At 42.1% G+C, this 26,714-nt stretch overlaps 1 protein-coding gene across 1 annotated transcript in view; it reads right to left on the bottom strand.

Annotated features, from left to right (window-relative positions):
• FGGY (FGGY carbohydrate kinase domain containing) overlaps nucleotides 1–26,714 on the bottom strand; it is a 312,847-nt gene that overhangs the window by 165,373 nt on the left and 120,760 nt on the right. The window contains exon 6 of the mRNA XM_067301318.1: nucleotides 2,206–2,469. Within this exon, the coding sequence (XP_067157419.1) occupies nucleotides 2,206–2,313 (108 nt within the window). The 5' untranslated portion in view covers nucleotides 2,314–2,469. The remainder of the gene's footprint in view (nucleotides 1–2,205; nucleotides 2,470–26,714) is intronic.

The raw sequence follows: 26,714 nt of genomic DNA, 5'->3' as shown, positions 1-26,714 counted from the left end.
CTGCTCTTTGACGCTGCTTCCCATACTGCATTTCAGCTAGGAAGATGGATGTACCTTAGTTATAGTGAGTCATTCACTGAACCTAGGCCAAACTTTGAAGCAAATCTGGGCCAGTTTATCGCCTCAGGAGGAAACCTGTTTTTTTGCATGAATTAGATGTGAAAATAAGCAGAGCCTGACTGACATCTTTTCTGAATTCCAACCGTAAGGGTAAAACCCAGCGGGCATGAGCCTCAGGCACGACAAAAATGAGGAGGGGAAAATGAGGCTTCCTGCCTCCCATCCAAGAGCCAGAGACACGTTACTCAGAACTTAGGGTATAGAATGTCTTACGTATGTAAATTGCTGTGAATATGCTTACATTTTTCCTGTAGTCTCCAATTAAAAAAATTTTCATTTTAAAGCAAAACCATTCCCTATGAACTTGTTACACCAGTTCTTCAGCCAGGCAGTTCCTACTGCTTTTTAGCTGATGGTCCTAGCTCAAACTGCACTATTGTGTTTCTCTACAGAAATTTCTGTTCTGGTTTGTAGTTGTTTTAATTCCATCACAGATCACATTCTGTTTAATGATAATTTGATTTTGCAATGCAAGACCCAGTTGTACATTAGGAGGTCACAACCTTTCCATTTATCTCTTAAAGTAACTATTTTTTCCCCAAGTTCCATCAGGTTAAAACAGTTAGCAATTTTTCTCCTTGAAGTGTCCCTTCAGCTTGGCCAAGATATATAATAGATCAGTGTAGCTACGAATGCATTACAACATTAGTCATCAATTAGTTTTAAACCATCGCTGCAATATATCATTTATCTAGCTTGCTGTAGCACTATTGTGAACATTTAATTTTTTTAAGGCATCTTGATTTTTTAACCTGACGGCTGCATCCCTCTTTTGTCTCCTATACAGACATCTCCTTAAGGAACAATAAAAATTAGATTTGTTTGACCTGCACTCAGGGTTCGTTTAAGCGAGATGGATTTTAATTGCTCTGCCTAGTCTACCAGACAGCTTTTATGTAATATTCCAGACATTTACGCACTGTCTTTTCCTCTGCTGTAAGCAGGTGTGTGTGCCCACAAATGCCTGTAAAGCAGCTCTTACGATTCATTTCACATCTCTGATAATCCTCTGGGAAACTGCTTGCTCTGAGATACCATTGGCATTGAATTAAGGGCTCAAGTCATTGTCGCTTCTTTTCTCTTAATATTGTTTCCTTTTGTCTTTTAAAATTTAACTTTTGGCGTGGCTAGTTCTAGAAGGACATCGCTAAAGTGTGTTGTCATTATACAACACTGAAGGCTCACCTCTGCTTTTCCTGATAGTGACGATGTGTACAGAGCCTTACCTGTCTCTCTCATCCCTCCCAAAATCCACATTGTCCTTCTACCATTTGCAATACATTTAACTTAGATTTATGATTTGAAAGGGTTTGAGTGTAAGAAAGATAACCAAGACTGAGACAAGCATCTCTATACCACAGACATTCAGTGTCTTGAAGGATCCAACTTCAATTGATAAGTCACATGACCAAGTTATCACAGCACTGAGTTGGGGCCTGAAACACCCTAACTTCTCTGCCAGCTCCAAGTGGAGGCAAAATGAGCTCACATTTGCCCATGATGAACCTTATTTGCTCCAGCTTCTCCAGTGGGGAGAGGAGAACCTCATGCGGAGCATTCTGTCCCTGCTGACTTTTCTCTTCCATGGGTGATACAATCTGGAGATGAGGTCCTCCTTCTTTCCTCTTCTTCCCATTCCTAAAAAGGAAGAACTGGCCATCCTGTGAGTTACCAAATCAGCACAAAAAAATGGGTCTCCTAAGCAGTTATTTGTGCCTACAGCTGGTTCTAGTCTACTCTCTGTTGGACACACACATGTACTTAATTCCCATTTGTGCTGGATGCCTATTAAAAGAACAAATCTGCAAGTGAGGAAGGTCTCTCCTACCCTGTCAATGGAAGTGAAATACGTAAATCTCCTGCATGCTGAGGGAGAATATATGCTTAAAATGCTTGGGAGAACAGCTGTGAAAAAGAATAAATGGTTTGTGTTATGCTGCAAAGTGTCACTGATCCAACATGTTAAGCTGATCCTCATGTAGTACATTGTGCTTGCTCTATGCTTGCATTATACTGCCTACTGCTTGCACGTGTGAGCAATTCAAAAGGCACTGCATTTCAAACAGCACAGAAAGAGGCACAAACCTGGCTTGTTTCACATAACCAATGTGGTTCACAGCAGCAAGGAGCAACTGGATTGCAAAGGACATTTCCAGTTAGGGGTCCTATGCAGTGAGTTGAGGTGGAGACCATGGTGAGCCACAGAGAGAACACTGGAGGACAGAGGGAACTGCCTGTCCTTTCCGGTCTGCAGAACCATATTAGAGATTGGAATAATCTTTCTCAGTGCTGCTATTTTTCTCCCCTTCTTATCCTCCAGGGCTGAATCCCAGTCACTCAGGAGACATGCTGGAGTGGAGACATGATGATAGGTGAATCACAAAACATTGAAATAATAATAAAGGTTAAGTTTAGGAATATAGATATTCACAAAATCACAGAACTGCTGAGGTTTGAAGGGACCTCTGGAGATCATCTAGTCCAACCCCCCTATTCAAGCAGGGTCACCTAGAGCACGTTGCACAGGATCGCGTCCAGGCGGGTTTTGAATAGCTCCAGAGAAGGAGACTCCACAACCTCTCTGGGCAACCTGCTCCAGGGCTCTGTCACCCTCACAGTGAAGAAGTTTTTCCTCATGTTCACATGGAACTGCCTGTGTTTCAGTTTGTGCCCGTTGCCTCGCGTCCTGTCACTCGGCACCACTGAAAAGAGTCTGGCTCCATCCTCTCGACACCCTCCCTTCAGATACTTGTACACGTTGATAAGATCCCCTCTCAGCCTTCTCTTCTCCAGGCTGAACAGGCCCAGCTCTCTCAGCCTTTCCTCATAAGAGAGATGCTCCAGTCCCCTAATCATCTTTGTAGCCCTTCGCTGGACTCGCTCCAGTAGTGCCGCATCCCTCTTGGACTGGGGAGCCCAGAACTGGACGCAGTCCTCCAGATGTGGCCTCACCAGGGCTGAGGAGAGGGGGAGAATCACCTCCCTCGACCTGCTGGCAACACTCTTCCTGATGCAGCCCAGGATACCATTGGCCTTCTTGGCCACAAGGGCACATTGCTGCCTCAGGCTTAACTTGGTGTCCACCAGCACTCCCAGGTCCTTCTCCGCAGAGCTGCTTTCCAGCAGGTCGACCCCCAACCTGTACTGGTGCAGGGGGTTGTTCCTCCCCAGATGCAGGACCCTGCACTTGCCTTTGTTGAACTTCATGAGGTTCCTCTCTGCCCACCTCTCCAGCCTGTCCGGGTCTCTCTGAATGGCAGCACAGCCCTCCGGTGTATCCGCCACTCCTCCCAGTTTCGTATCTTCGGCAAACTTGCTGGGGGTGCACTCTGTCCCTTCATCCAGGTCATTGATGAAGAAGTTGAACAAGACTGGACCCAGGACTGACCCCTGGGGGACACTGCTAGCTACAGGCCTCCAACTAGACTCTGCGCCACTGAGCACAACCCTCTGAGCTCTGCCATTCAGCCAGTTCTCAATCCACCTCACTGTCCACTCAGCTAGCCCACACTTCCTGAGCTTCCCTATGAGGATGTTACGGGAGACAGTGTCAAAAGCCTTGCTGAAGTCAAGGGAGACAACATCCACTGCTCTCCCCTCATCTACCCAGCCAGTCATTCCATCAGAGAAGGCTATCAGATTGATTAGGCATGATTTCCCCTTGGTGAAGCCATGCTGACTACTCCTGATCACCTTCTTTTCCTCCACATGCTTGGAGATGGCCTCCAGGATGAGCTGCTCCACCACCTTTCCAGGGATGCAGGTGAGGCTGACTGGCCTGTAGTTCCCTGGGTCCTCCTTCTTGCCCTTTTTGAAGACTGGGGTGACATTGGCTTTCTTCCAGTCCTCAGGCACCTCTCCTGTCCTCCATGACCTTTCAAAGATGATGGAGAGTGGCTTAGCAATGACATCCGCCAGCTCCCTCTCTTAAAATTTGAGAGCAGATTAAGGACCACTTGTAACTGGTGACTTGTCCCTAAAGCTATTATCCCTACTGGTTCTACATTTTACTGTAGAAAATTACCATTTGTGATCTCCACTTTTGATCCATTCATGCATTTCAGTTCTATGAGGGAAAATTCACTACAAGTTTATGTAATGGTAATTGCTGTTCTTCTTCAAATAATGTTAATCTGGGCTGAACTGCCAATTTCACATGCTCATTCCAAAGCTGGAGTGGTATGGAGTCAGTTTTGATTCAGGTCCATCTGTAATGAATGACTTTTTTTGTATCAAAAGCTATTTGCAGTAAAACAACCTTTTTTTCCCCTCAAAAATGGAAACTTCCTCTGGCATTCAGAAAGATTATGATCAACCACTCTCACTCTTAGACATCATGAGAAAGCCATCTGATAAAGCTGTTCAGCAGAAGACTGTGAAATGAGGTCCCACTTCCTTTCCCTAAAACCACAGAATCCCAGACTTGACCCACACCCACAGTACATCTTAAAAGTGCAAGGTATAACTCTGCATAACTCAAGGCATTAGTCTTCCACCTGCCCTGTCTCAGCCAATGCCCAAGCCCCATGATAAATTGCACATACAGCTTCCCTCTGGACAAGAGAGAGAAGAAACAGAACATGTTAGTTGTTAACAATGGTATCAATGAAGAAACTCAGATGCTACACTGAGAGAAGTCTTAAAAGACTTCTACATGATATAAAAACCATGAATACAGCAATGACACCGAGAAAGAGATGGGTGGTCCAGTGCACTTGCTTTGAATATGGACACATAATTTTTTAACTTCATATTCTGTTTTCTTCTAGATCTTGTATATCCATCAATAACACATACCAACATTTTTCACTTCTCTGACAAAAGCACTGAAAATCAGAACCCATTTACTTAGTATCAAACAAAATCGGAAATAAGAGCAAGCTTCAACACTGAAATACAGAATTCTAAACCTCTGAGGACCAGATGCAGCAGAGCTGGAGCATTCAGCAGCTATAATGTGCCCTGAGAAGTCACATTTGTTCAAGAAAAGTCACATTACTTATATTAATTAGATGTGTCCAGCTCATCCTGAGTCCACTTAAGCCTTGGCAAACCTCTAGCTCAGAGGCTTAACATAAGTATTAATATAGCTATTCCTTTATATTATTGCATTTACATAATCACCCCCACCTTTGCAACCTAATACTTCTTTGGAACAGAGAGAACTATTGACTCATATCTGCACTGGGGTGCCAAAACCTCCCAAATTTAGATATGTTTGGATCAAGAGAGCTTGGTTCAGCCCCATCCACAAAATAAAATAAAACACTGGTCATCATCTATGTGAGTGGCACTTTCAGCATGTCCACAGAGCCAGGTGTGAGCTGACATTCTTTCTCCCAGTAAGTTTTACAGAATTTGCACATTGAAAAGTATTGAGGTAAACCATGGGGTAAGGGCCAAGTGCCTAAACTGTCCCCTCCTTTCAGCAAATTACATATATACACACTGTAGGTTGGCTAACTATCCTTTTGCAAATTGAAAAAGTGTCTGTGAGCGTGTGTTAACAGAAGGAGTGCTTGTGTCATATTCATGCATTTACATTTTCTTCTCTAGGACTTTGTTGCAGTGAATATGTTGTACAGTATTTTTTCCCCTCCATTCTCATCAGATACTAGATTAAAGAGACAAAAAAAAATGTAACATTAACAGTTTGGGCACGTACTGCACTTTTTCAGCAGAAATTGTGTCACTTGTACATTGGGTTGGTTTATATTACATAGGTCAATTTAAGGTCAGCAAGAAGTGCCAGATTAGCATCCTTAGAGCCTGAGGTCCTCTATTCACAGAACAAGACCAGATCAAGTGATGTCAATTAAAGCTTCATATACAATACTTCTTCCTCAAATCTGACTTCCTTAGATGACAATTAAGTTTCCTTAGGCCAACCGAGTGCTTGAACCCTCTGCTTACGTGGCAAAACAAAATGACCAGTTGGCATGATGATAAGGGGACTGACACTATCAAATTGCTTCTTCAAACATTGCCAAGTTTTTCATGAGCTGCATATTTGCAGAAGTCCATGTACCTGTGAAATATCTGACTCACTGTCTTCCATGTGTCAAAATGATGCCATTTCTGGGCTGTTCCATCTTCCTCCCACAAATCTACCACATTTTGGGTAAAATACATGGCCTAAAAACCCAAATACATGCTGCAGCTCTGACTGGGTCTTGGTGACTTCAAAAAACCACAATACAGCAAACATCAATAGGAAGTCAACAGATTATCTCAAAGGGATTCAGCCTGCACCCTGAGCTTTCAGCCTTTCCAGTGGGGTTGTCTGTTGCAAGCTTTTCTCTGTGATCTGAAGAACCAGTAGAATTATTTTTAATTGAAGGCTGAAAGCCTCACATAATCACATGACATGAGAACTAGGACATTATGAAAAATGGCAAACAGCAAAGAATTTTGGATTAAATCACAAAAGAACTAAATGCTGTGCATACATCTCCTCCTGAATTTCCAGCTTTGCATTCATCCTCCTACCAGCTACCTCACTTGGCACAAGTTGTCTGCTTGCAAAATTCCTTGGTATCCCATCTTCCAGGCTGCCTGATACCTCTGTTCCCCCTCAACTTCTCTCTCTCTCTCGAGTCTTTCCTCAAACCCATGGCATTCCAGCTCCATGTTCCACAGTGTCCCTTTGAGCAACTGGAGGATGTGCTACTTTGCATGATCTGTTCAGGCTGTTCCTACCATGTGTTCAGTTCCTCATGTCTCATATGCAGGGTGAGAGAAATGACAGCAGAAGCAGTGTCTGATGATACTGGACAGAGGATCAGAGCTCACTTCCTTCCCTTAAGTCTCCTGTGCTCACCTCTTAGCAAGTAAACTGTTGTTCCAGAAATGAGATCAGAGCAACCCCTCAGTGCTGTCAACTGCTACTGCAGCTGCTTCTTCTCATCAGCAGCAGATTTGGAGAACAGAGTCCTGAGCTGTTCCTTCCTTTTCCTTCTCTTCCTCCTCTTCTAGCTGTTTCCCTTTCTCTCCTTTCCAAGGCATGTGGGGTAGAAGTCAAAAGCCAGGAGGCAGAAACACGGTGATGTACTCTGCCAACTGAAAGTTGCAGAAAAGGTTTCCCTTCTTCCAGTTCTTTCTAAAATTACACCCACAGTGATTGCTAGGGACTGAGCCTGGGCAGTGGCAGAATCTAATGAAGGGCAGGGGGGAGGAAATCCTGTTTGTTTGCCTCCCAAAGTATCGTGCCCTCTCCTTTTGGCATTGCATGTTCAGCCCCGGTCAAAAGCAGCCACCGAATGACAGGTGGATTTACCTGAAGAGAGAAAGACAATGATGACAAATAAAGTGAGCTGTCAGTTCCCAGTTAGCACATGAGAGGAGGACACGCTGCACCACTCAGCAAACCCTCTATCCACACCTCAGGTGCACCCAGCCCTGCTACTCTCTGCCATCCCCCTGTCCAAGCACAGGGCAGAAGCCAGCTGCCGGCTGAAAGAGATCTTCTGCTTCACAATCCCTTCCCTCCTTTGCAATTAGGACTACACTTCATTAATAGTCCCCTAAACATGAGCCCGAATGCAATTTCCAGGCACATGGCTCTGCAGATTCTTTCCAATGTGCACCAAATTTTAAAAGAAATGCTTTCTTTTAAGCCACTCCCTCCTGTTCCCAAAAACAGAACAGCCTGGTAGCAACTACAGCAAACTTGTGGTGGGAAACTTCTTACATAGAGAAGTATTTAATGTTCACAGTTTTCTCCTTTACTTCAATTTACCAGGAATGTAGCTAGCAAGGCCTGAATATAAAAACTGGTTCTCTGAGCACAGTATAGAAACTACTGCACAAAATTATGCAGATTTCAGAGCCTCTGCTTCTGTAAATAGAAACTTTCCAGGAGAGAACATAACAGAGGACAGCCGTGCTCTAGCCTGAAAACTGAATGGGAATCAGGAACCTCAGGGTCTAGTCCCAGCTCTACTCACAGACAGGTACTTGGCTTCTGTTTTCCATCTTCAGACCAAGACAATGATAATAAAAACCACAATGAAAGCAGTTGAAAACTTTTGCATAATTATTTAGCATGTGCTTGCATCCTTTTGGTAGGTTAAACAGTGGATTGTTTTTCAACTCACAGGACAAATAGGGAAGTAGAAAGCGGTTAGGAGAATGCAAACAAAAGTTAATTCCTGTAGGATTAAATTCAGTTCCATAGAAGAAGCAAGGTGAAAAGTATCTTTAGGAGAGACTAAATACAGAAGGACTCAGAGTCTAGTGGATGAGGTCAGGGAGTTCATACCAGATATGTAGGCTAGGACACAGAAGGAAGCACGGAAAAAAATGTGGAAGAAGCTAATAAATGGGTGGACTAGGCTGGAACACTGGTGGAGCTGAAGGTGGTGTTGTGACAGATGTACAAATGATGATGAAGATGAATATGGTTTTGGTTTGGAAGGTGATGAAGCATGAGTTCTGCTGACAAAGAGTGAAACAGAACAAACAATGACTGTTGGATTCGGCTGCTTCAGGGCAGGAGGCACTGGACTGCCTCTAAATCAAGGGCAGGCACTGCCTTGGAAATAATGCAACCTCCGTGAGCATTATCTGCGGATCTCAGTTGCTTCCAAAGCCGTGCTCAGAGCCAAGTACCAGCCTGAGGAAGATACTGCTTTGTAACTGAGTTTGACATAGCACATATACCAGCAGGTTCAACCAGTAATTCATTTAAACATACATTCAAGTCGATAGGACAAACCCGTGCGGGAATAACTGTGAGTCACCTCACTGCACAAGTGGTGCCCCAGCCCTAAGTTGAGCCCATCCCAATGCTGTTCCCTTGCCATTTGGTGATGGTCTGACATAGATCAAGTTCTCCATCTGAAATATAAAGCCCTGCCTAAACAAATTTACTGCTTTGATCTTTAGACCCCACTTTACATGGACATGCCAGATGAGGTTTCCTAAATACTCAGACATCCATGGAGACAGAAATATTGACAAGAATCAATGCAGAGATATGTCACCTTGGCAAATTTAACTTACAATGTTCCCTTTGTACCTTGGTAACTTTCAGCTGAAGCTGGCTATGTGATTTAAGAACGTAAGAAAAGGCTGATTCAAGAACCAAGAAATGGAGCTAAAGAGGAGCTGGGGTTTTCACATTCACCAAAGTAATATAATAATCACCTATCAAGAGGAAAATACATGATAGATGCCTCTGGCAGTAAAATTCTTAAGATCATCAGCTACAGGTTACAAGAAAAAAGACAAAAGCATAAAGAAGAACACATTAATCCAACCATCAGAGAACAGCAAGAAAAGCATCTGGTTTAGATATTCATATTGACAAAACTCTGGCTGGCTACCAAATATATCCTTCCCACCCAGAAATGATTTGGACTTGAAGGAAGCATACACATCCCTTATCATTCTATATCATTAATTACCAATTTTACTTGTCCAAATGCTAGAACATTAACATCTGAATTCAAATATGATGTGGTACTAATCATTTGAAAGTAACTACTCCCTCTGCTCCTCAGTACGCTCCTTAGAGTTCATGTGGGGAGAAGCATGACTTGCCATATGGAAAATATCAGTCAAAATAAAATATTTTTATCTTGCATTAAGAATCATTCACAGTCTCCCACTGGTGTTTGCCACAGGACAAAAAAAGTGAGGTTGTTTCAGCACTGTCTAATATCAGAGACTGCAAACTGATGTCCATCCAGTTCTAATGTAGTCTGGTGTAGTCTTTCTTACTGCAACATCCACATTTAGCAGACTACAAATTTCATGGATGATTTTAGTAAAAGTGAGAGGTTGTAATACCAAAAGATGACATGAGCCAAAGATGTTCTATTATCCATATCCTATTAAAGGTCAGTGCGAGCCCTTACCTCAGTGCTATAATGTGACCAGAAACTTAATTGAAAATATATAAAAAGGTTATTAATAAAGAGATAAAGCCATAGTAAATTTAATATAGCTCACAGAAGGACTTTGGCTAGAAAGAGAAGGTTAGATAGATAGATAGATAGACCTTTAATTAAGGTGTATTGCTGGGTTAAGTGCAAATTTTCCAAGCATGCATGAAGATAGAAAACTGGTAATTGCTTCCAAGTTATATTATAAAAATCAGTCATATTCATTTTACTTCTTATGACAGCCTTACTCAATCCTAAGGTTCATTCACTTAATTGGAAGGGAGATGTCTTTGAGTAAAAACATCAGGAATTGAAGAAAGAGGCAGACAGACTGCAAGAACTGAACGAACAGCACTTTAAATGAAATCATTAAAACCCCTCGTCCAAGATTCTCAATAGATTCATGTTTGCTGTCCTCAGGGGATATTTATTACCAAAGCCATGGGGGAGAAGATTGAAAATTATATCAGAAAAAATTCTCAACAATCCTATTGAAAAAGTGAATCTGAAAAACCCTCTCCATTTCTATTGCTATCATAATTTTTCTACATCTCAAAATTAGCATAGACTAGAAACTCCGAGTCTTCAAATATTTCTCTCACTGAGACCTCTTGCAACAATTATGTATGGCTTAGCTGAGTATTATGAACATGCATACAAAATTTATTTGCTTCAACCATACACTTTTCTTTCACTTGTTCACAGCCAATAGTTATATGAATGAATGTGTTAAAAAGAGCATTGTTGTAAGTATTCATACAACTCTCTTTGCATAAATCAGTCTCAGAAAAAAATGACTTACTACAGTAATGAGTCTTTGTGGGTTTGGGAGTTATCCAGTCAGTGATAAGGAAACAATACTTGGTGACTTAAGTGGCAAATAGCAAGCAGTAATGATAAGAGCTAACATTTAAAAGCAATAGTCATGAAGAATAATTTGCAATTTACAAGATTAAATACAGTGTCTGAACCACTAATTGACTAGTTTTGAATAATAAATCTAAATCTTTTTGCAGGTAAGTTGCCTTAAAAAAGAAGACTAAGTTTTTTTTTTTTTAATTTGGTTTTTCAGTGTGAATATTTGTACAGTTTCAGTGATATCTAGGTAACTGCCTGCCCTTCTTCCCCTAAAAAAGACCTAGGCAGGACAGCTGTTTCCACATTTTCTATTATTGGATAGAAGATATGATTCTGTAGTTATAATCAACCAATGTGCACTGAATTTTAATCTCCCACTGCATAAATCAGAGTAAGTGCATCATAAATACATTCATGGCACATACAGTGGGTTCTACTGCAGATAAACACATTAACAGTGCTATGCATGTCTTACATGGTTCCATTTAAACAACCCCTCGAAAAGGATCCATAGCAGAAAGAGTAAAAGATTGTAAAAGGGGAGAAAGTTGAGGTGAGGTGAGGTGAGGTGAGGTGAGGTGAGGTGAGGAAGACGATGATAAGTAGCAGAGAGCTAAATCCATCCCTGACAGAACTCTAAATGTTAAAGAAGTTAAAGAAATGATGTTAAAGAAGTTACACTAGGGATGGCTTTGACCTACCATCTTTGGTTTCTGGAGGGAAGTGACAAGGGATATTACTATATCATTAGATGTAAAGAGAAGGTCAAAAACATCCTAATGCTAATTGGTCAGGAAATATAAAATAATCATGTTGTGAAAGTATTTAGTATTTTCTATTTTCAAAGTGATGAACAAGCTTTAATGAATGAAGTAGTGAGGCTAGAGTAACTAAAAGCTCAGATGTTAGGTTGCTAAAAGGAACGGAACAATAGGTTGAATGGATTATCTTTAAACAATGCAAGACTAAAAGAAAACACCAAAACATTCCTATGTTAACGTGAAAGGAATGAGATCTGAATACGTCAAGAACATTAAAGCTACAAACAATAAATTTTTATTTGTCAGCGGGAAGCAAAGATGGAACTCCAGAAAACCCAGGGAGGATTAGGCAGACCAGTGGACCATCAACAGTGAAACAGAGACAAAGCTGGGAACATAACTATAAAGTGCTTGAGGAAATCCCTAAATCCCTTGGCATTAATGCAGCAACAATGACTTTTCAATTCTGTTGCCAGTCTTGCTATGAGGAGAGTTCTGTCATTTCTGTCAATGGAAGCTGGATCAGGCCTTAATGTCAAGTTACAAAAAGCTCTAGTGAGGTTTGAAGTTATTTCATGAAACCCACCTATGGTGATTTGATAAGAAAGATGCAGCTAATAGCTGCTAGTAAGCTTCAGGGATGAATACACAAGTTAATGCAAGGTAAGGTACAGTGTGAAATGGAAGCATTTCAGCTGCTCAGTAGCAAGCCCACTCTTGCAGAGTTCAGTGATACCTTGTCGTAGCAGCCAAGCCTTTCCTGTCCTTTGTTTCTGTCCTTGTGCTATGGCTTGTCACCCATTCAAGCGGCAAGACAACTGTTTGTGGAACTGGATCACTGAAATAACCCAAGTTTAAAAAAAAAAATCTAAACAAAAATCAGGGGGTTTGTTTGTTTGTTTGTTTGTTTAGCCCAGATTATTTCCATCATCTAATTTAAAGCACAGCTCCACCAAAAGTTGCACTGGCACCAAGAGGAGACAGTAACCTGCAGCATGAGGGCAGAAATGAACTTCCAGAAGTAGAAATATCTTCTTAAAGTGGCTTTGTTACTTTGCTTTTGTTTGCAGTAAATGCAAAATAAATTGCTTCTCAGGAAAAGAGAGGTAAGCTAACTTCCATTTTCCCAAGAGTAACAGCAAGCATCCAGGCAGCTATCACAGACTTGCTGAAAAGCTGTGTGTTCACACTCTACCTTATTCTTCTCACTAACTTGGAGAGAGATATAGCAAGCATATTAACTTGGCACTAAAAAATTAGTTCTGATAAACCTCCACATTTTCTAAGAATTAAGTCCTAAAAAGAACTTGCCTGCTATCTGGCATAGAGTAAGATGTGAAAGACCAATGAAAGCTGAAGAAATATGATAGAAACTCCCTTTGCTTTCTGTAAAGACAGGGTCTAGATAATGTATAAGAAGGAGGGAAAGGGTATGTATTATTTCAAGGAAAAAATATCCAGGGTTCTTGCCCAGAGGCACAAATCCAGCCATTCTGAACTGGAAGTACCCCATATCACATTCTGTACCAGCTTCTATACCACCAACAGCTTCTATCAACAAAATGACTGTTCTTAAATTACATCTCTATTTTACAGCGATCCTAAAAGGATATAGCACACATTGAAAAATGCAGCTGTTAAGATCAGCTTCCTCACTCCCTGTTACAAACATGATGCCTCTCTTACTTGTTCATGTGCTGTAAAACAACTGCAAAAAGCTTTGTATCCTAATGCTTAGCAAGACATGAGGAAATACTGCCCAACCATCAGGTGCAGGCACCATCTCTCAACATTCTTCACTCATCCCCTGCCCTGCCACCTCCTTTGCATCTTTGTGCCTTTTCATTTGGATCCTTCTTTTTTGTTTTTAAATCTCTACTTTTTTCCATGTGCAAAGTCATTACTAGTATGGAGTGATACCTCCTTCTTCTCTAAAGTCCTCTGACAAACACCTTTCCTTCATGAAGCAAAGTGGTTCTTTTTAGAGACGGAGGAACTCATTGCTCTGTAAGGAGTTCCATGAGCACTGAGACAAAAGAAGCAAAGAACAAAACAGTGACCAAGCCACTGTTGCTTAAAAAAAAATACAACCCATCAAAAGCTTAGTTCTCCTTCCTGACACATCCTTCTCCTTGACTGTACAATGTTCTCTTTTGTTGGTAGATTAATTTTTTATCCAAGAAGTTACAGTATATCACATATGTTCTTTACCAGTCTTGTTCATAAAAGAATGATTTTCTGGACTTCTCCTCTAATACAGGGAGAAGAATACATTTCTAAAATCAAGTATTACTCAACAATAAGCAAATCATGTAGAACATTTCTACAATATTGTAATAAATTAAAAAATCCATTCTTTGTTAGGGCCCAACCCAAAGCTCAATAATGTCTGTGGAAAAACTTCAATCATATTTGATCAGCCCTCAAAAATACAACTATTAGTTCAGACTGAACGTTGATATTGCAAACTGAAATATCTTGGGGCTTCATTTAGCCTTTTCACAAACAAGCATCAGCAGCGTCAATGGGAATTACTCATGTGAAGGCATGAACATAAAGCCAGTATACTATCTATGTCAAGTCCTCAGTTTATTTAGTAAATACTATATCTATGTGAACATATCCAGTGTACTATCAGTCAACCAATTGATTTTCTTCCCAAGTAACAATTTGCAAGCACCAGGATGCCAAATGTCCCTGAACGACACTACAGAAGAAACAAGACCCAAAACTCAATCTGAAACCTCAGGGCAGACCCAACCTTGTGAGTATTCTGTCCAAACTGCTGTCTAGCTCTCCTCATCCCCTTTCATTTCAAATCATGGCTGTATTCCATCCCTTACACTTACCACTCTTCTGAACAACCCAATAACTTGTAAACTGTCCATAAGCCCTCCCATTTTGGTCTGCTTCAGCCCCTATCATCCTTGCTATATTTCACTTTTGCTACTCTCTCTCCTAGGATCAAAGGAGGGATAAATGTGCCCCTCAGATAGCCTTAGAACAGCCTTAATCTTAATAGTCCACAAGCTGTTTTAGATCAAAGTGGGGCATTACATGTCCAGCACTTAAAAAAAGAGAAAAAAGAAAAAGAAAAAAGTAAAATGCTGCTTCCTAAACTTCCAGATGCATTAATATTTGAATGATATGAAACTGAGAGGCAGAAGTGATTTATACTGTTACCACCATACCAAAAGTGTTAGTGGTCGTATGTTCTCATGGATGGTACATAGGGCTGGAGTCCAGAAGCTTTAGCTCATTCTTCCACTGACATCCAGTTCAACCTTAGGCAAATTACACAGCTTGATCCTAGACCTCCTGAAGTCATTAGCGAAGGTCCTTTTGATGTAACAGTACAGGATCAGGTCCTGCATCCTTCCTCTTCTTTTGTTGCAGGCTGTCTCCAGGGTAAATGTGTGTGAAGTATTTCAAAGATTTAAAGTACTACAGCTGTCATTCTACAATTCTTTCTCATGCCTAGTAATTTTTACTTGTGGGAGTAGACCCATTGGCTCCATATAGTCATCATTATTTGTAATGTTTCTAGTATTATTTATAACACATCTAGTTTTCTGGCATATTTTTATTATTTTTAAAAGCAGAACATTTTTAGCAGCACATTTTACATATTGAATAGATGCATGATATAATTAACCAAAATAATATGATAAGAAACACAAAGGAAATGCTCTTGTTACATCCAGTATCTGACTGCCCACAGTTACTCTCAAGTCAAATCTTCTACTATTCAGAGAGTTGTCACAGATCAGTTCTGTTTTTGTTTTTTGGGTTTTTTTAGTGAGTCTAAGTCAGGACTCATTTTTCTTTGTTTTAGAGTCTTACTGGATAAGTATCAAAAGTATAAGTATCATGCACACCTCTGCATGACCTCAAGTGATGCACTCGTAGGTTAATCTCAATTCTCCAAACACCTTGTAGGGTGTTTTTTTTTTGGTCCATCAAACACAGGTTTGCAAATCGTGGCCCAAATTGCATCTACATCATGGAAATTTCAGCAGCCCTGTAATGTTGCTCAGGTTTGAGGATCTATCCCTGGATCCTCAATGAAAAGTAAAAGAAAGTTGAGTCCAAATACACATATGGGTTTGGCCGAGATTGCCAAAGATAACTTCTAGGACTGAGAGGCCCAGTTCTATTCCCTTCATTATCCTAATAGTTGGAATTGCTATTCCTCTTATCTGTCCATTTGGCAACACTGTCATATGTTCTGTGGCTTCGTTACTGCAGAATGAATCAAACGTCTTTGTCTACAAAAGGTCCTTAAAAGGCAGAGGTTCACTAGATATTCCATAGGTTAGATGCCTTCCACACAGTTGCGTGTAGGGATATCTTATAGGATGGGAAATGGAAACCTTCACAGCTTCCTGTCTTTTGAAAGTTTGGTGCAATAAACACCACCAAGATGAAAAAGTACCAGCTGAGAACTTCACAGTCCAAAAAATCAAACCAATCAAGTGGCTAGAATTGAAAGAGTTAATGTACCTCCAATTAACAGGCAGACATTGAATGGTCCTGCATCCTAAGTCAGGCATTTTAAAAGCTTGTGTTTCTGAAACAGAATGGATTATCATGACTAAACCTCTCTTCTTTTCCATCCCCAAAGGAGTGGTAATGAGCTAAAAGCTGCTACAGGTGCCACCTACAAAGGAAAAGAAAGTTACTAACACACTTGCACTACATGGGCTTGTCTGGAACAACGTTAAGTGAAAAACTTCTAGCATCCACAGCACACTTGCAGAGCAGGAACAGATGCTCTGTTCCCACATGCATCTATCTGTTAGTGCCAATATGACTATTTCCAGGATCAGTTATATTTCATTGATTATAGGCAATTTAGGCAATCTCCATGATTGTTTGATACAACTCAGACTTTGGCCTTTTAAACAATGTTCTCTTTTATTAAATATGGTCCTTTGAACATGGCAATATACTGGTGTTGGTCTTATTTTACCTAACTTCAGCATTCTAAAATCAATCAACAATTACAAGCTACCCACCCCAGACTCTGCATATTTTGTGAAGTATTAGGAAGTGGTATTATGAAGTAACTCCAAAAGGCAATTCATCCCACCCTAGCAGAACTAAGACAGATGGGATGAATCACCATCTCAGAGTACCTATTTGTCCCCATTGAGGATAGATCAAGACCTGGGTGGCTTCCTTAGACTGAATGCTTAGCTTTAAGATGGCTTAAGTTAGGTGAGATGAATCCCACTCAAACAGATTCATATTCAACATTAAATTCTGCTGCTTCCCACAATCTAAATTATTTTAGTCATCATGTGCCTTACTCACAGCCTTTTGCTGTTTTGTTCAAATAGCTGATTTATGGAGTAAAGAGTCTTTCCTAGAAAGGAAAAAGAAAATGCTTCTTGCCTTTTTAACTTTGCTTTTGTTAGCCAAGTACTTCCTGCACTATGGCAAGGTGTGGGTGTGGTGAACTCTTTGGGTGTAACAGATGCCAATGAAGCTGAAGCCAGAGAGTAGGAGATAATTTTCAAAAGCTGCCTGGCAAGCAGTTGGTCAACTGGCTGTCAGAAGAACACAGAAACTGCCCAGCTTTGCAGCCAGAGCTGGACGGGTTGGTAGAACAGTGCACTAGAAAACCAGCACTTTCCAGAGAGCATAATGGAAGTAGATATCCAAATCCTACAGGTCTGATTCTCTCACAGTCCTCCAAAAAACCTAGTGTTGGATTTTAAAGAGTCAGCTAATGAAATTCCTGGTGACTCAACATGACTCAGTCCAATTAAGAACTGAATCAGGGTCTCCAAATTTGTCTCATGAAGCTCTTCAGATGAAGATTTCAAAATGCATTACAAAGATTCAAAGAGCTAACAAGTAAGATAATCCACTGATGATATCAGTTCCAGCATGATGCACTTCCCACGTGATCTTGGGTAAGTCCATATACAGACAGACTTTTTACAGATATTTAGAAGCCACACAGGGATTTTGAGTTTAAATATAATAAAGATTGCAAGACATCTTGATAATCTCTGAGGAACTCTATAAACTAGTTGTAAAATTTTATAGAAAGAGCATTCCACTAACTATTGCACTCCAGGGGCTTTCCTATAATACATACCTGTCCTACTGTGTTCTGGAACATAAACAGAGCTTCACTTTTCAGCTAGATCTATTGTCTGGATCACGTAGCCCTAAATTCACAATTTTGCCCTTATCCTCTTGCTTGTTTCAGGAAAAAATAAAGAAGAGGCAAAGCTTAACAGAACCATCTTACACATTTGTTTAACCTTTCCTTGGTGGAGCTGCAAAATACAGGCATTAATATCACACAAAGTAGTTGTACAGTTTTAGGACTCATCTAGTTTCTACTGAAGACAATGATGAAACAACAAGCTGGTTTCATTTGTGTGAAGGTGCTGACTGTATTCTCAGGACAATACTGGACCAGCCCTACAAAATAACAAAGAGTTTCTTAAAAGCAGTGATTGTAGGAGCAGCTGAGTACGTTCAACAGCATTGGTGCTGCTGTCACAATGAATATGTTAGGGCCTAAAACAGAACCCACTGAAATCAACAGAAAGGCATCTATAAGCACCAGCAATTCTTGGATTAAACCCTCACGCAATCATTCTTTATTTCAAAATAAGATATGGCAAATCACATTTAAAAAAAATTATTTCATTGGCAGCAAACGGTATGTCCTATGTGTTGTTTTGATAAACAATACAAGCTGCCGTATTATAATACTGGGGAACACTGCAAACTCTTGCACAATATCTAAACTGCATGCGATATGCTTAAACCACCCTAATCACACAATAGTATACCAAAAGTTATCAGCTGAGTCGCAGTAGTATCTCAGTGCAGCAAGCATGGATCAAGATCCTACAGCACTAAGTATCATGCAAAAACATCCAGATGACCCTCCGGCAGTCCTGGAAAATCCTGGCCCCACATGTTCTATCCTGCTGTTCCTGGGTTTAAGAGGTATTCCTCTGTTAACTAGTATTTGGAGCAGATGTATGTTTGAGTGCTAGTGAAAAGGAAAATAAGATTCTGTGGAAGAGTCCGCCATAGTGATCTCCTAGTGGTGGTCTTGCCCTCATGTCCCTGTCACACAACCAAAACCACCACTGGCACGAGCTGCCTTCCCTGCTTATAGCTCTCACAGAGGTTACATCTGCACTGTAAACTCCAAAGCACCAGGCACATGGTTGAGCCATGGCCCATGAGCAGTGCATCCCTATGAGTAGGAAGTCAAGCAAAGGAGGCAGGAGACCTGCATGGATGAGCAAGGAGCTCCTGGCAAAACTCAACCAGAAGAAGGAAGTCTACAGAAAGTGGAAAGGGGGACAGGCCACTTGGGAGGAATACAGGAACATTGTCAGAGTATGCAGGGATGCAACGAGGAAGGCTAAGGCCCATTTGGAATTAAATCTGGCAAGACATGTCAAGGACAACAAGAAGGGCTTCTTCAAATACATCAGTAGCAAGAGGAAGACTAGGGAAACTGTGGGCCCTTTGCTGAACGGGGTGGGTGCCCTGGTGATGAAGGATGCAGAGAAGGCAGAGTTACTGAATGCCGCCTCTGCTTCAGTCTTTACTGCTCAGGCCAGCCCTCAGGAACCCCGGACCCTGGAGGCAAGAGAGAAAGTCTGGAGAAAGGAAGACTTTCCCTTGGCCGAGGAGGATCGGGTTAGAGATCATTTAAGCAAACTTGACACCCACAAATCCATGGGCCCCGATGGGATGCACCCACGAGTGCTGAGGGAGCTGGTGGACGTTATTGCTAAGCCACTCTCCATCATCTTTGGAAAGGTCATGGAGAACAGGAGAGGTGCCTGAGGACTGGAAGAAAGCCAGTGTCACCCCAGTCTTCAAAAAGGGCAAGAAGGAGGACCCAGGGAACTACAGGCCAGTCAGCCGCACCTGCATCCCTGGAAAGGTGGTGGAGCAGCTCATCCTGGAGGCCATCTCCAAGCATGTGGAGGACAAGAAAGTGATCAGGAGTAGTCAGCATGGCTTCACCAAGGGGAAATCATGCCTAACCAATCTGATAGCCTTCTCTGATGGAATGACTGGCTGGGTAGATGAGGGGAGAGCAGTGGATGTTGTCTCCCTTGACTTCAGCAAGGCTTTTGACACTGTCTCCCGTAACATCCTCATAGGGAAGCTCAGGAAGTGTGGGCTAGCTGAGTGGACAGTGAGGTGGACTGAGAACTGGCTGAATGGCAGAGCTCAGAGCGTTGTGCTCAGTGGCGCAGAGTCTAGTTGGAGGCCTGTAGCTAGCGGTGTCCCCCAGGGGTCAGTCCTGGGTCCAGTCTTGTTCAACTTCTTCATCAATGACCTGGATGAAGGGACAGAGTGCACCCCCAGCAAGTTTGCCGAAGATACGAAACCGGGAGGAGTGGCGGATATGCCAGAGGGCTGTGCTGCCATTCAGAGAGACCCGGACAGGCTGGAGAGCTGGGTGGAGAGGAACCTCATGAAGTTCAACAAAGGCAAGTGCAGGGTCCTGCACCTGCGGAGGAATAACCCCAGTCACCAGTACAGGTTGGGGGCTGACCTGCTGGAAAGCAGCTCTGTGGAGAAGGACCTGGGAGTGCTGGTGGACACCAAGTTAAGCATGAGACAGCAATGTGCCCTTGTGGCCAAGAAGGCCAATGGTATCCTGGGCTGCATCAGGAAGAGTGTTGCCAGCAGGTCGAGGGAGGTGATCCTCCCCCTCTACTCAGCCCTGGTGAGGCCACATCTGGAGTCCTGCGTCCAGTTCTGGGCTCCCCAGTACAAGAGGGATGTGGCACTACTGGAGCAAGTCCAGCGAAGGGCTACAAAGATGATTAGGGGACTGGAGCATCTCTCTTATGAGGAAAGACTGAGAGAGCTGGGCCTGTTCAGCCTGGAGAAGAGAAGGCTGAGAGGGGATCTTATCAACGTGTACAAGTATCTGAAGGGAGGGTGTCGAGAGGATGGAGCCAGACTCTTTTCAGTGGTGCCCAGCGACAGGACGCGAGGCAACGGGCACAAACTGAAACACAGACAGTTCCATGTGAACATGAGGAAAAACTTCTTCACTGTGAGGGTGACAGAGCCCTGGAGCAGGTTGCCCAGAGAGGTTGTGGAGTCTCCTTCTCTGGAGATATTCAAAACCCGCCTGGACGCGATCCTGTGCAACGTGCTCTAGGTGACCCTGCTTGAGCAGGGGTGTTGGACTAGATGATCTCCAGAGGTCCCTTCCAACCTCAACCATTCTGTGATTCTGTGACTTCCAAACTGTTTAGCTGTTAGGACTCTCCTTGGCATGGTTTTGGCCTGTGCCAGCTAGCATGCTCCCAGCAGTGCCCAGGCACACTCAGGGATAGCAAAGGCCAAAGACTGTTCCCAAAAGGCAGCCTGGACAAAGCCAGCTGCTTGGGAGGCAGGAATGGAGGGAAAGAGTTTAACCACACAGATAGGAGCCATGACATGCTACTTTGTGTTTACGTCATTTAATTTTCCAGCCAGAGCCAGAGAGACTAGAGAAAGAATGGTCGCTGTTCCTGAGACAATGAATTACTTTTCCTTAAAAAAAGTTGCTTACTGAAAATAGTACTTTGGTGAGGACATGCAAAGAGAAAGCTCATTGCTTTTGACTAGGTTTGCCCTATGCTGTGGCTGAGCTGAGCACTGCAGTCTCTTGGGCTGCCATCCAGCTGGATTCACCAGCAATTCATTCACTAAGAAAGTGTAGAAAAAGAAACAGGAAAAAACTATATGAGGTTTCCATGGCCACTGGACTGTATACTTTCTTTCTGACCGTTATCACAAATTTCAACACTTGCCGGTTTGCCATCCAAACAAGCAACAGATGTCAGAAATAATGCTTGTTTTTAGTGAGCATTCATTCCAGATACATCACGTGAAAGATACTGTCTTTAAGCCCCAGCAAGTGACACACTTTCATCTGTGTAATAAAATACAAAGCATAGACACCCAGACTTCTGAACTCTGGCCTTACATCTCTTCTGCTTCTGCAGTTCATATTCCCCAATCATATTGAACTTCTAAGGTTCATGTTCTTTTGTGGATGGTTGTCGGTAATACATGTTAAGAGTAGCACAGCATAAGGTTTTCTGAAGGACATTAAAAATTACAGAATGAGAAACAGAAGTGAGCTGTGGCAGGATCAGAACACCAAACAGACCCTCATTCATTTTATGGAAAAAAGTGTGGATTCTATGTGAAAACACAAACTTACTCAGAAGTTTCCTCTAGCAAACATATGGTGGAGAAATTGCATAAACTTTGAGTTCAATGTTCTAGAAGAATGAAGAGAGGACAGAAATAAAGGCCATGTAATTAGCTTCTCATCAGTGATGCTGTACTATATGGCAGATTAGACCCTGCATTCATTTCTGATATATTCAAGAGTAAGAGGTGGAAGTGCAAGCGGTCCTCCTCCTGCTCTCCCCCATGTGCTTGGCCAGCTTATCACTATTATCCAGCCAACATAAAACATACTGCTTAAAAGGAAAAACTCTCAGAATTTCCACTAACTACTAACCTTGCTTTCCTATTATTCTCTTTCTGTCCTATTTCCCTATTTCAGTCCCCACACTCTGGTCCGCTTCTTGGAGCAGTATCTGGATTTTCCATTGTGCTGCAGAGCCTTCTTCTCTCACTTCCCTCTTTTAGACAAGTTCATTTCTCTAACATACACCCATCCTTTACAAGTTTTAGGAATAAAAAGAATTTCATATTTCTGCCCAAATTCCAAGCTTATATTCTAAGGACTTCCCTAAATCAGGATCTCAGAGCTATCTGATTTACTGTTCTTGTAACTCTGACACTTTTGCCAAAGTATAATAAATCCAAAAACCCAGAGAGTTTCCCTACCTATCTTTGCTGGCAGCATGAACAACAGGCTACTCAATAGTTAAAAACAAGATTTTCCCTCCATCCTCTTAACACTTGGTCTGAAAGCACTACAAGCTCTGAGTCACTGTACAGTTGATTTGAGCTTAACCTTAATAGCTCTGTTATGCCTTGGCTTATTCTTAAATCTTCTTGGAAGCAGCAAAGCATCAACAATAAACTTCTAAGGTTTAACACTCTAACATCAGGTAAACGGGTTTATCGCAATTAAAAATATCAGTAATGTCCTTTCCACTACATCACAGAGCTGTAAAGTAATGCTGGAGCAAAAGCATGTGCCTGCTGGTATATGCCTGAAGAGGTTCTGGGAATTAATTCGACTCTGCAGAACTATTCCAGTTATTCATGTGACTCAGCGGCTGAGACCGGGATCTTCCTGCACTCACATGGTGACGTGCTGATTCAGGCTGGTTCAGCAGCACGGGATCCGAGAGACACCTTATCAAAAGAAAAGCCCTCTTGGGGGACAGGCTCTCCCAGCAGTTGGAAAGGAAATTTCCATTGTGCTATCTGCACTAGTTCGGCGGGGCAAGAATAGCAAGTTATTATCAGATCTCGATGATTTTCGTAACGGTGGGTAAGAAGGGGGTTGTTATTTTCAACCAATGAAATACTTCTTAGCATCACTGTGCTACGATGTCAGCCCAGAGGTGATCTCAGGGTTAAAGACTAGCACCATGACAAAGGAAAACAGTACTCTGCACTTTTGCTTTCAGTCATACTTAATAGTATATCAGTCGTACTTGATATTCAAGTTTTATTTACATATATTTTATTCGTAAATGTTTTAGAAAGGATTAATACCTGACTAACGCTTATTATAGGCATGTTGCAGACAGGAACAGTACATTTTAAGTAATTTATCAGCACCTCCTAGATTTATTCAACTTTGTAAGTAATGACTGATTATTAAGACATTTGTAATATATTAACCCTTTATAAACCATTTACAAATAGTATCTTGACCTACAGAGCACTCATCATCCCCATTAGACACAGAAGTTAGAAATTATTTGATGAAGTGCGGGCATGTAGGATGGAGCTCTACATCTGGGCTAGTCACTCCATGCTCCCTCTGTGGATAACAGAATCAAGGGCATAAGTGGACTTCTCCTAGAGGAGACATCTAAAACTGGTCTATCAAATGGTTGCCAAAGCATTTGAAGTAACCTGCCCAGGGCCTTACAAAACAAACTGTGGCAGGTCATGAACAAGACTCGCATCTCCTAATTCCTGTCCTCGCTCTCAGTCCACAAGACTACAGCTGCCCTGTAACCACATAATCATAGTCCTGCAAGCCTTCAGTGAAGCTGCAAATATACTTAATCAATAGCCTTAAATCTCCCAGCTCCAGAAAAACAGGCTTCCTTTAATACTACGCACAATCTAGCATTTTTATAGGAGCAAGCAGTATAGTCAATATAATCTATTTCAGCCACCTAAATATTACGGTATTCAGAAGTACCTGGTTAAGTGCTAGTGTTACATCTCACACTGAGTAGTACGGTTTCATGGTTCATGCTGACATTAAAAATAGCAATGCCCAATTACAATACCAAAGTATTGTTTCCTGCACTTACTGTTCCTCAGCAGCCTCCCTCTCCTCAGCCTTAGAGTTGGAGTTTCTCTTTCAAGAGAGATTATTTTCTTTCTGCTCTGCTGCTCACTTCCCCCACAGTAAATGGTACATTCAAAATACAGGAGAAACAGCATATTTAACCCCTCCAATGGGTACAAGAATAATCACAGCAGAGTGTGATACATAGGTGAATTTAAAAAAAAAAAAAAGGCCATCTGTTGGCATGGGCTTTAGCAGGCATCACCACATTGGGGTAGAAGAAGGTACTGCCTTTAAACTGTGAAAATGAGGCTGTCCATAACAGAAATGAAAGGAAGAAATCTAAGACAGCATCTCGGGATGTTCTCCCTTTCCACCCTGAAGATCTGGAAGACCTCTTAATTACCTGTCAGACTGAAGCTACTGATGTAGGTACTGCCTCTCACAACTCCCTCCAGTCCTCAAAGCTGTGAATTCTTACCCAAACCAGAACTTAAGTATTTTTATCTACATGAAAAACCTAAACACCAGATACTCAGAAGCATAAATCCACATGGTATTTGAGGGTTAAAAAACAGAGGAAAACTGTAGCCTGGGAAAACTAGGGGCTTTCCATTCCCGCTGTAATGAAATGACAGATTTAAAGTTCAGAGTGAGAAAAGTCGTTGAAAGGAATTAGATTTCAAGCTTCCTGAGACATACAGGCTTTATTTTTCAAGGCTATTGATGAATCTATCAATCTCCTGATTACTGTCCCCCCACCCCCCCAAAAAAAAATCTAAAAAAGGAATCTGCTGCCTTAATTGAAAGGAAAAGGGTTTAAAGAATATCCACTGTAAGGTCTCTCTTAAGAAGGAAAGTCCCTGGAGGCAAAACAATAATTGGTTTTGACCTTCCGCAGTTAAGGAGGCGTTGGTAAAGACTAGACTTAAACACAGCCTGACAACTGTGAGTTCCAATCAAATTCAGAAAGAGACGGAAATTGGATAAGCAAATTCCTTTTTGTTCATGACCCCGGTCCCGCTTTCCTTTCCCCCTGCAGCATGACACATCAGAATCTTTCCTGTGTACCATAAATCACTGGCAAGACAGCAGTAGCCTTTGAATAGCTGTCTTATATTTCGTTCATATCTTCCAGACAAGCAGTATTAGCAGTCCCCTGCCTACTTTGGAACAGCAGAAACATGAAATGCAGTACAAAGGCTAGTATAGCAAGGAAGGAAGCAGTGTATTTCATTGCTGTTTTCAGTATGGTGTAAATTCCCTTTCTCAAAATTTGGAACTACTCTTCACAACAGCCCTAGCGGTTGCTTGCCAATGTAACAAAACTTGTTTTCGAATGCAGAAACTCACAATCCTCATTTTGTCAGATGCTGCAGCTGGCAAAATGCTTTCCTCGTCTTAAATTTGAGCTTGTCGAAGATGCTCTGTGCCGGCACTGCTCAGGGAAACGTAACATTTCCTGTGTTACGTTCCTCGTGGCAAGTGCATCTCGCCCCAGTGTCCATGGAAACTCCTGGCAGCAGCTGGAGGCACCTACACGCTTCCCACTGCTTGTGCCTGTCAATAGTCATCATCGCCGCTCGGCAGAGCCACGCTGGCCCACTGCCATGCTGCCTGCCAAGGCCTACTCAGGCTCCCCTTGTTATTTGTTACCTACCAACTCCACTATTTGTAGGTAAATCAGAAATCTTGAAACTCATTTTTCTGTTGCAAGGACATCTTAACTTAATAATGCTTCAAAGGCCTGGAGAAGTTTTGTTTACAATACCCCTGAATGCGAGCTTACACTGGCATGTCTTTATACTTAAAACAATAGTTTTCTATTTTCTGCCAGAAAAGACAAACAGGAAAGACTCACAACACAGAGACCATATACCAAATCAAAATGTATGAACTAATGGTGAATTTTTCCACCTTAAATGGCCAGCCACTTTCAGATGGTGACCACTGAAATCCGACTCATGTAATTTGCAGATATGACTCACAAGAGTTGGAGGTCCAAAAGCAATAAGAGCACAGCTTGGAGAGGTATCAAGACTTTGGAAACAAAAATTGGTTATTTTTTAGGGTCTGATGAGAGAGAGGTGAAAGTGCAAGTGGTATAAAATAAGGTAAGTGTGATGTCCATGTATTTGCTCAAGGTTGATACGGTTTCACTTTCTCCTGGAAGGGAGCTGAAAGCTGGGAATGGCCCCATACAGATAGAGTTACAGGAGTTAGCAGCAGCAGGACTGTCCCAGAACACTAGCTCCATATGCTTTGACCCTTTCTCAAGTTTTGGGAAAGGTTGCTTCTTGCACTCGCAAACCTAACCCTGGTTAGTTGCCATGCCTCTTTCAGCCTTTTAGGTGCCATGGTGGCTGACTCCTGCTGCACCTCTGGAAAGGACATTTCTCCTCAGTCCCAGAAGAGCCCAAAGAATCAATGTGACATTCAGAGTCTGACAGCAAAGCAGAATATCCTGACAGCATCCAAGCCATGCCGCAGCTGCTGCAAACCAGCTAACCTGGCACCCTACATGCTCTCTGAAACCAGGGAGGGGCATTCGGCCCAAATCTAGACCCAGCAAGTAGCAAGCAATTAGTACACAAAGCACAACCACTACTGATCTTTGGAAAGACC

This window comes from Apteryx mantelli, chromosome 8, assembly GCF_036417845.1.
Source record: "Apteryx mantelli isolate bAptMan1 chromosome 8, bAptMan1.hap1, whole genome shotgun sequence".
Taxonomy (NCBI): domain Eukaryota; kingdom Metazoa; phylum Chordata; class Aves; order Apterygiformes; family Apterygidae; genus Apteryx; species Apteryx mantelli.
This window is presented reverse-complemented; position numbering and strand designations above follow the sequence as displayed.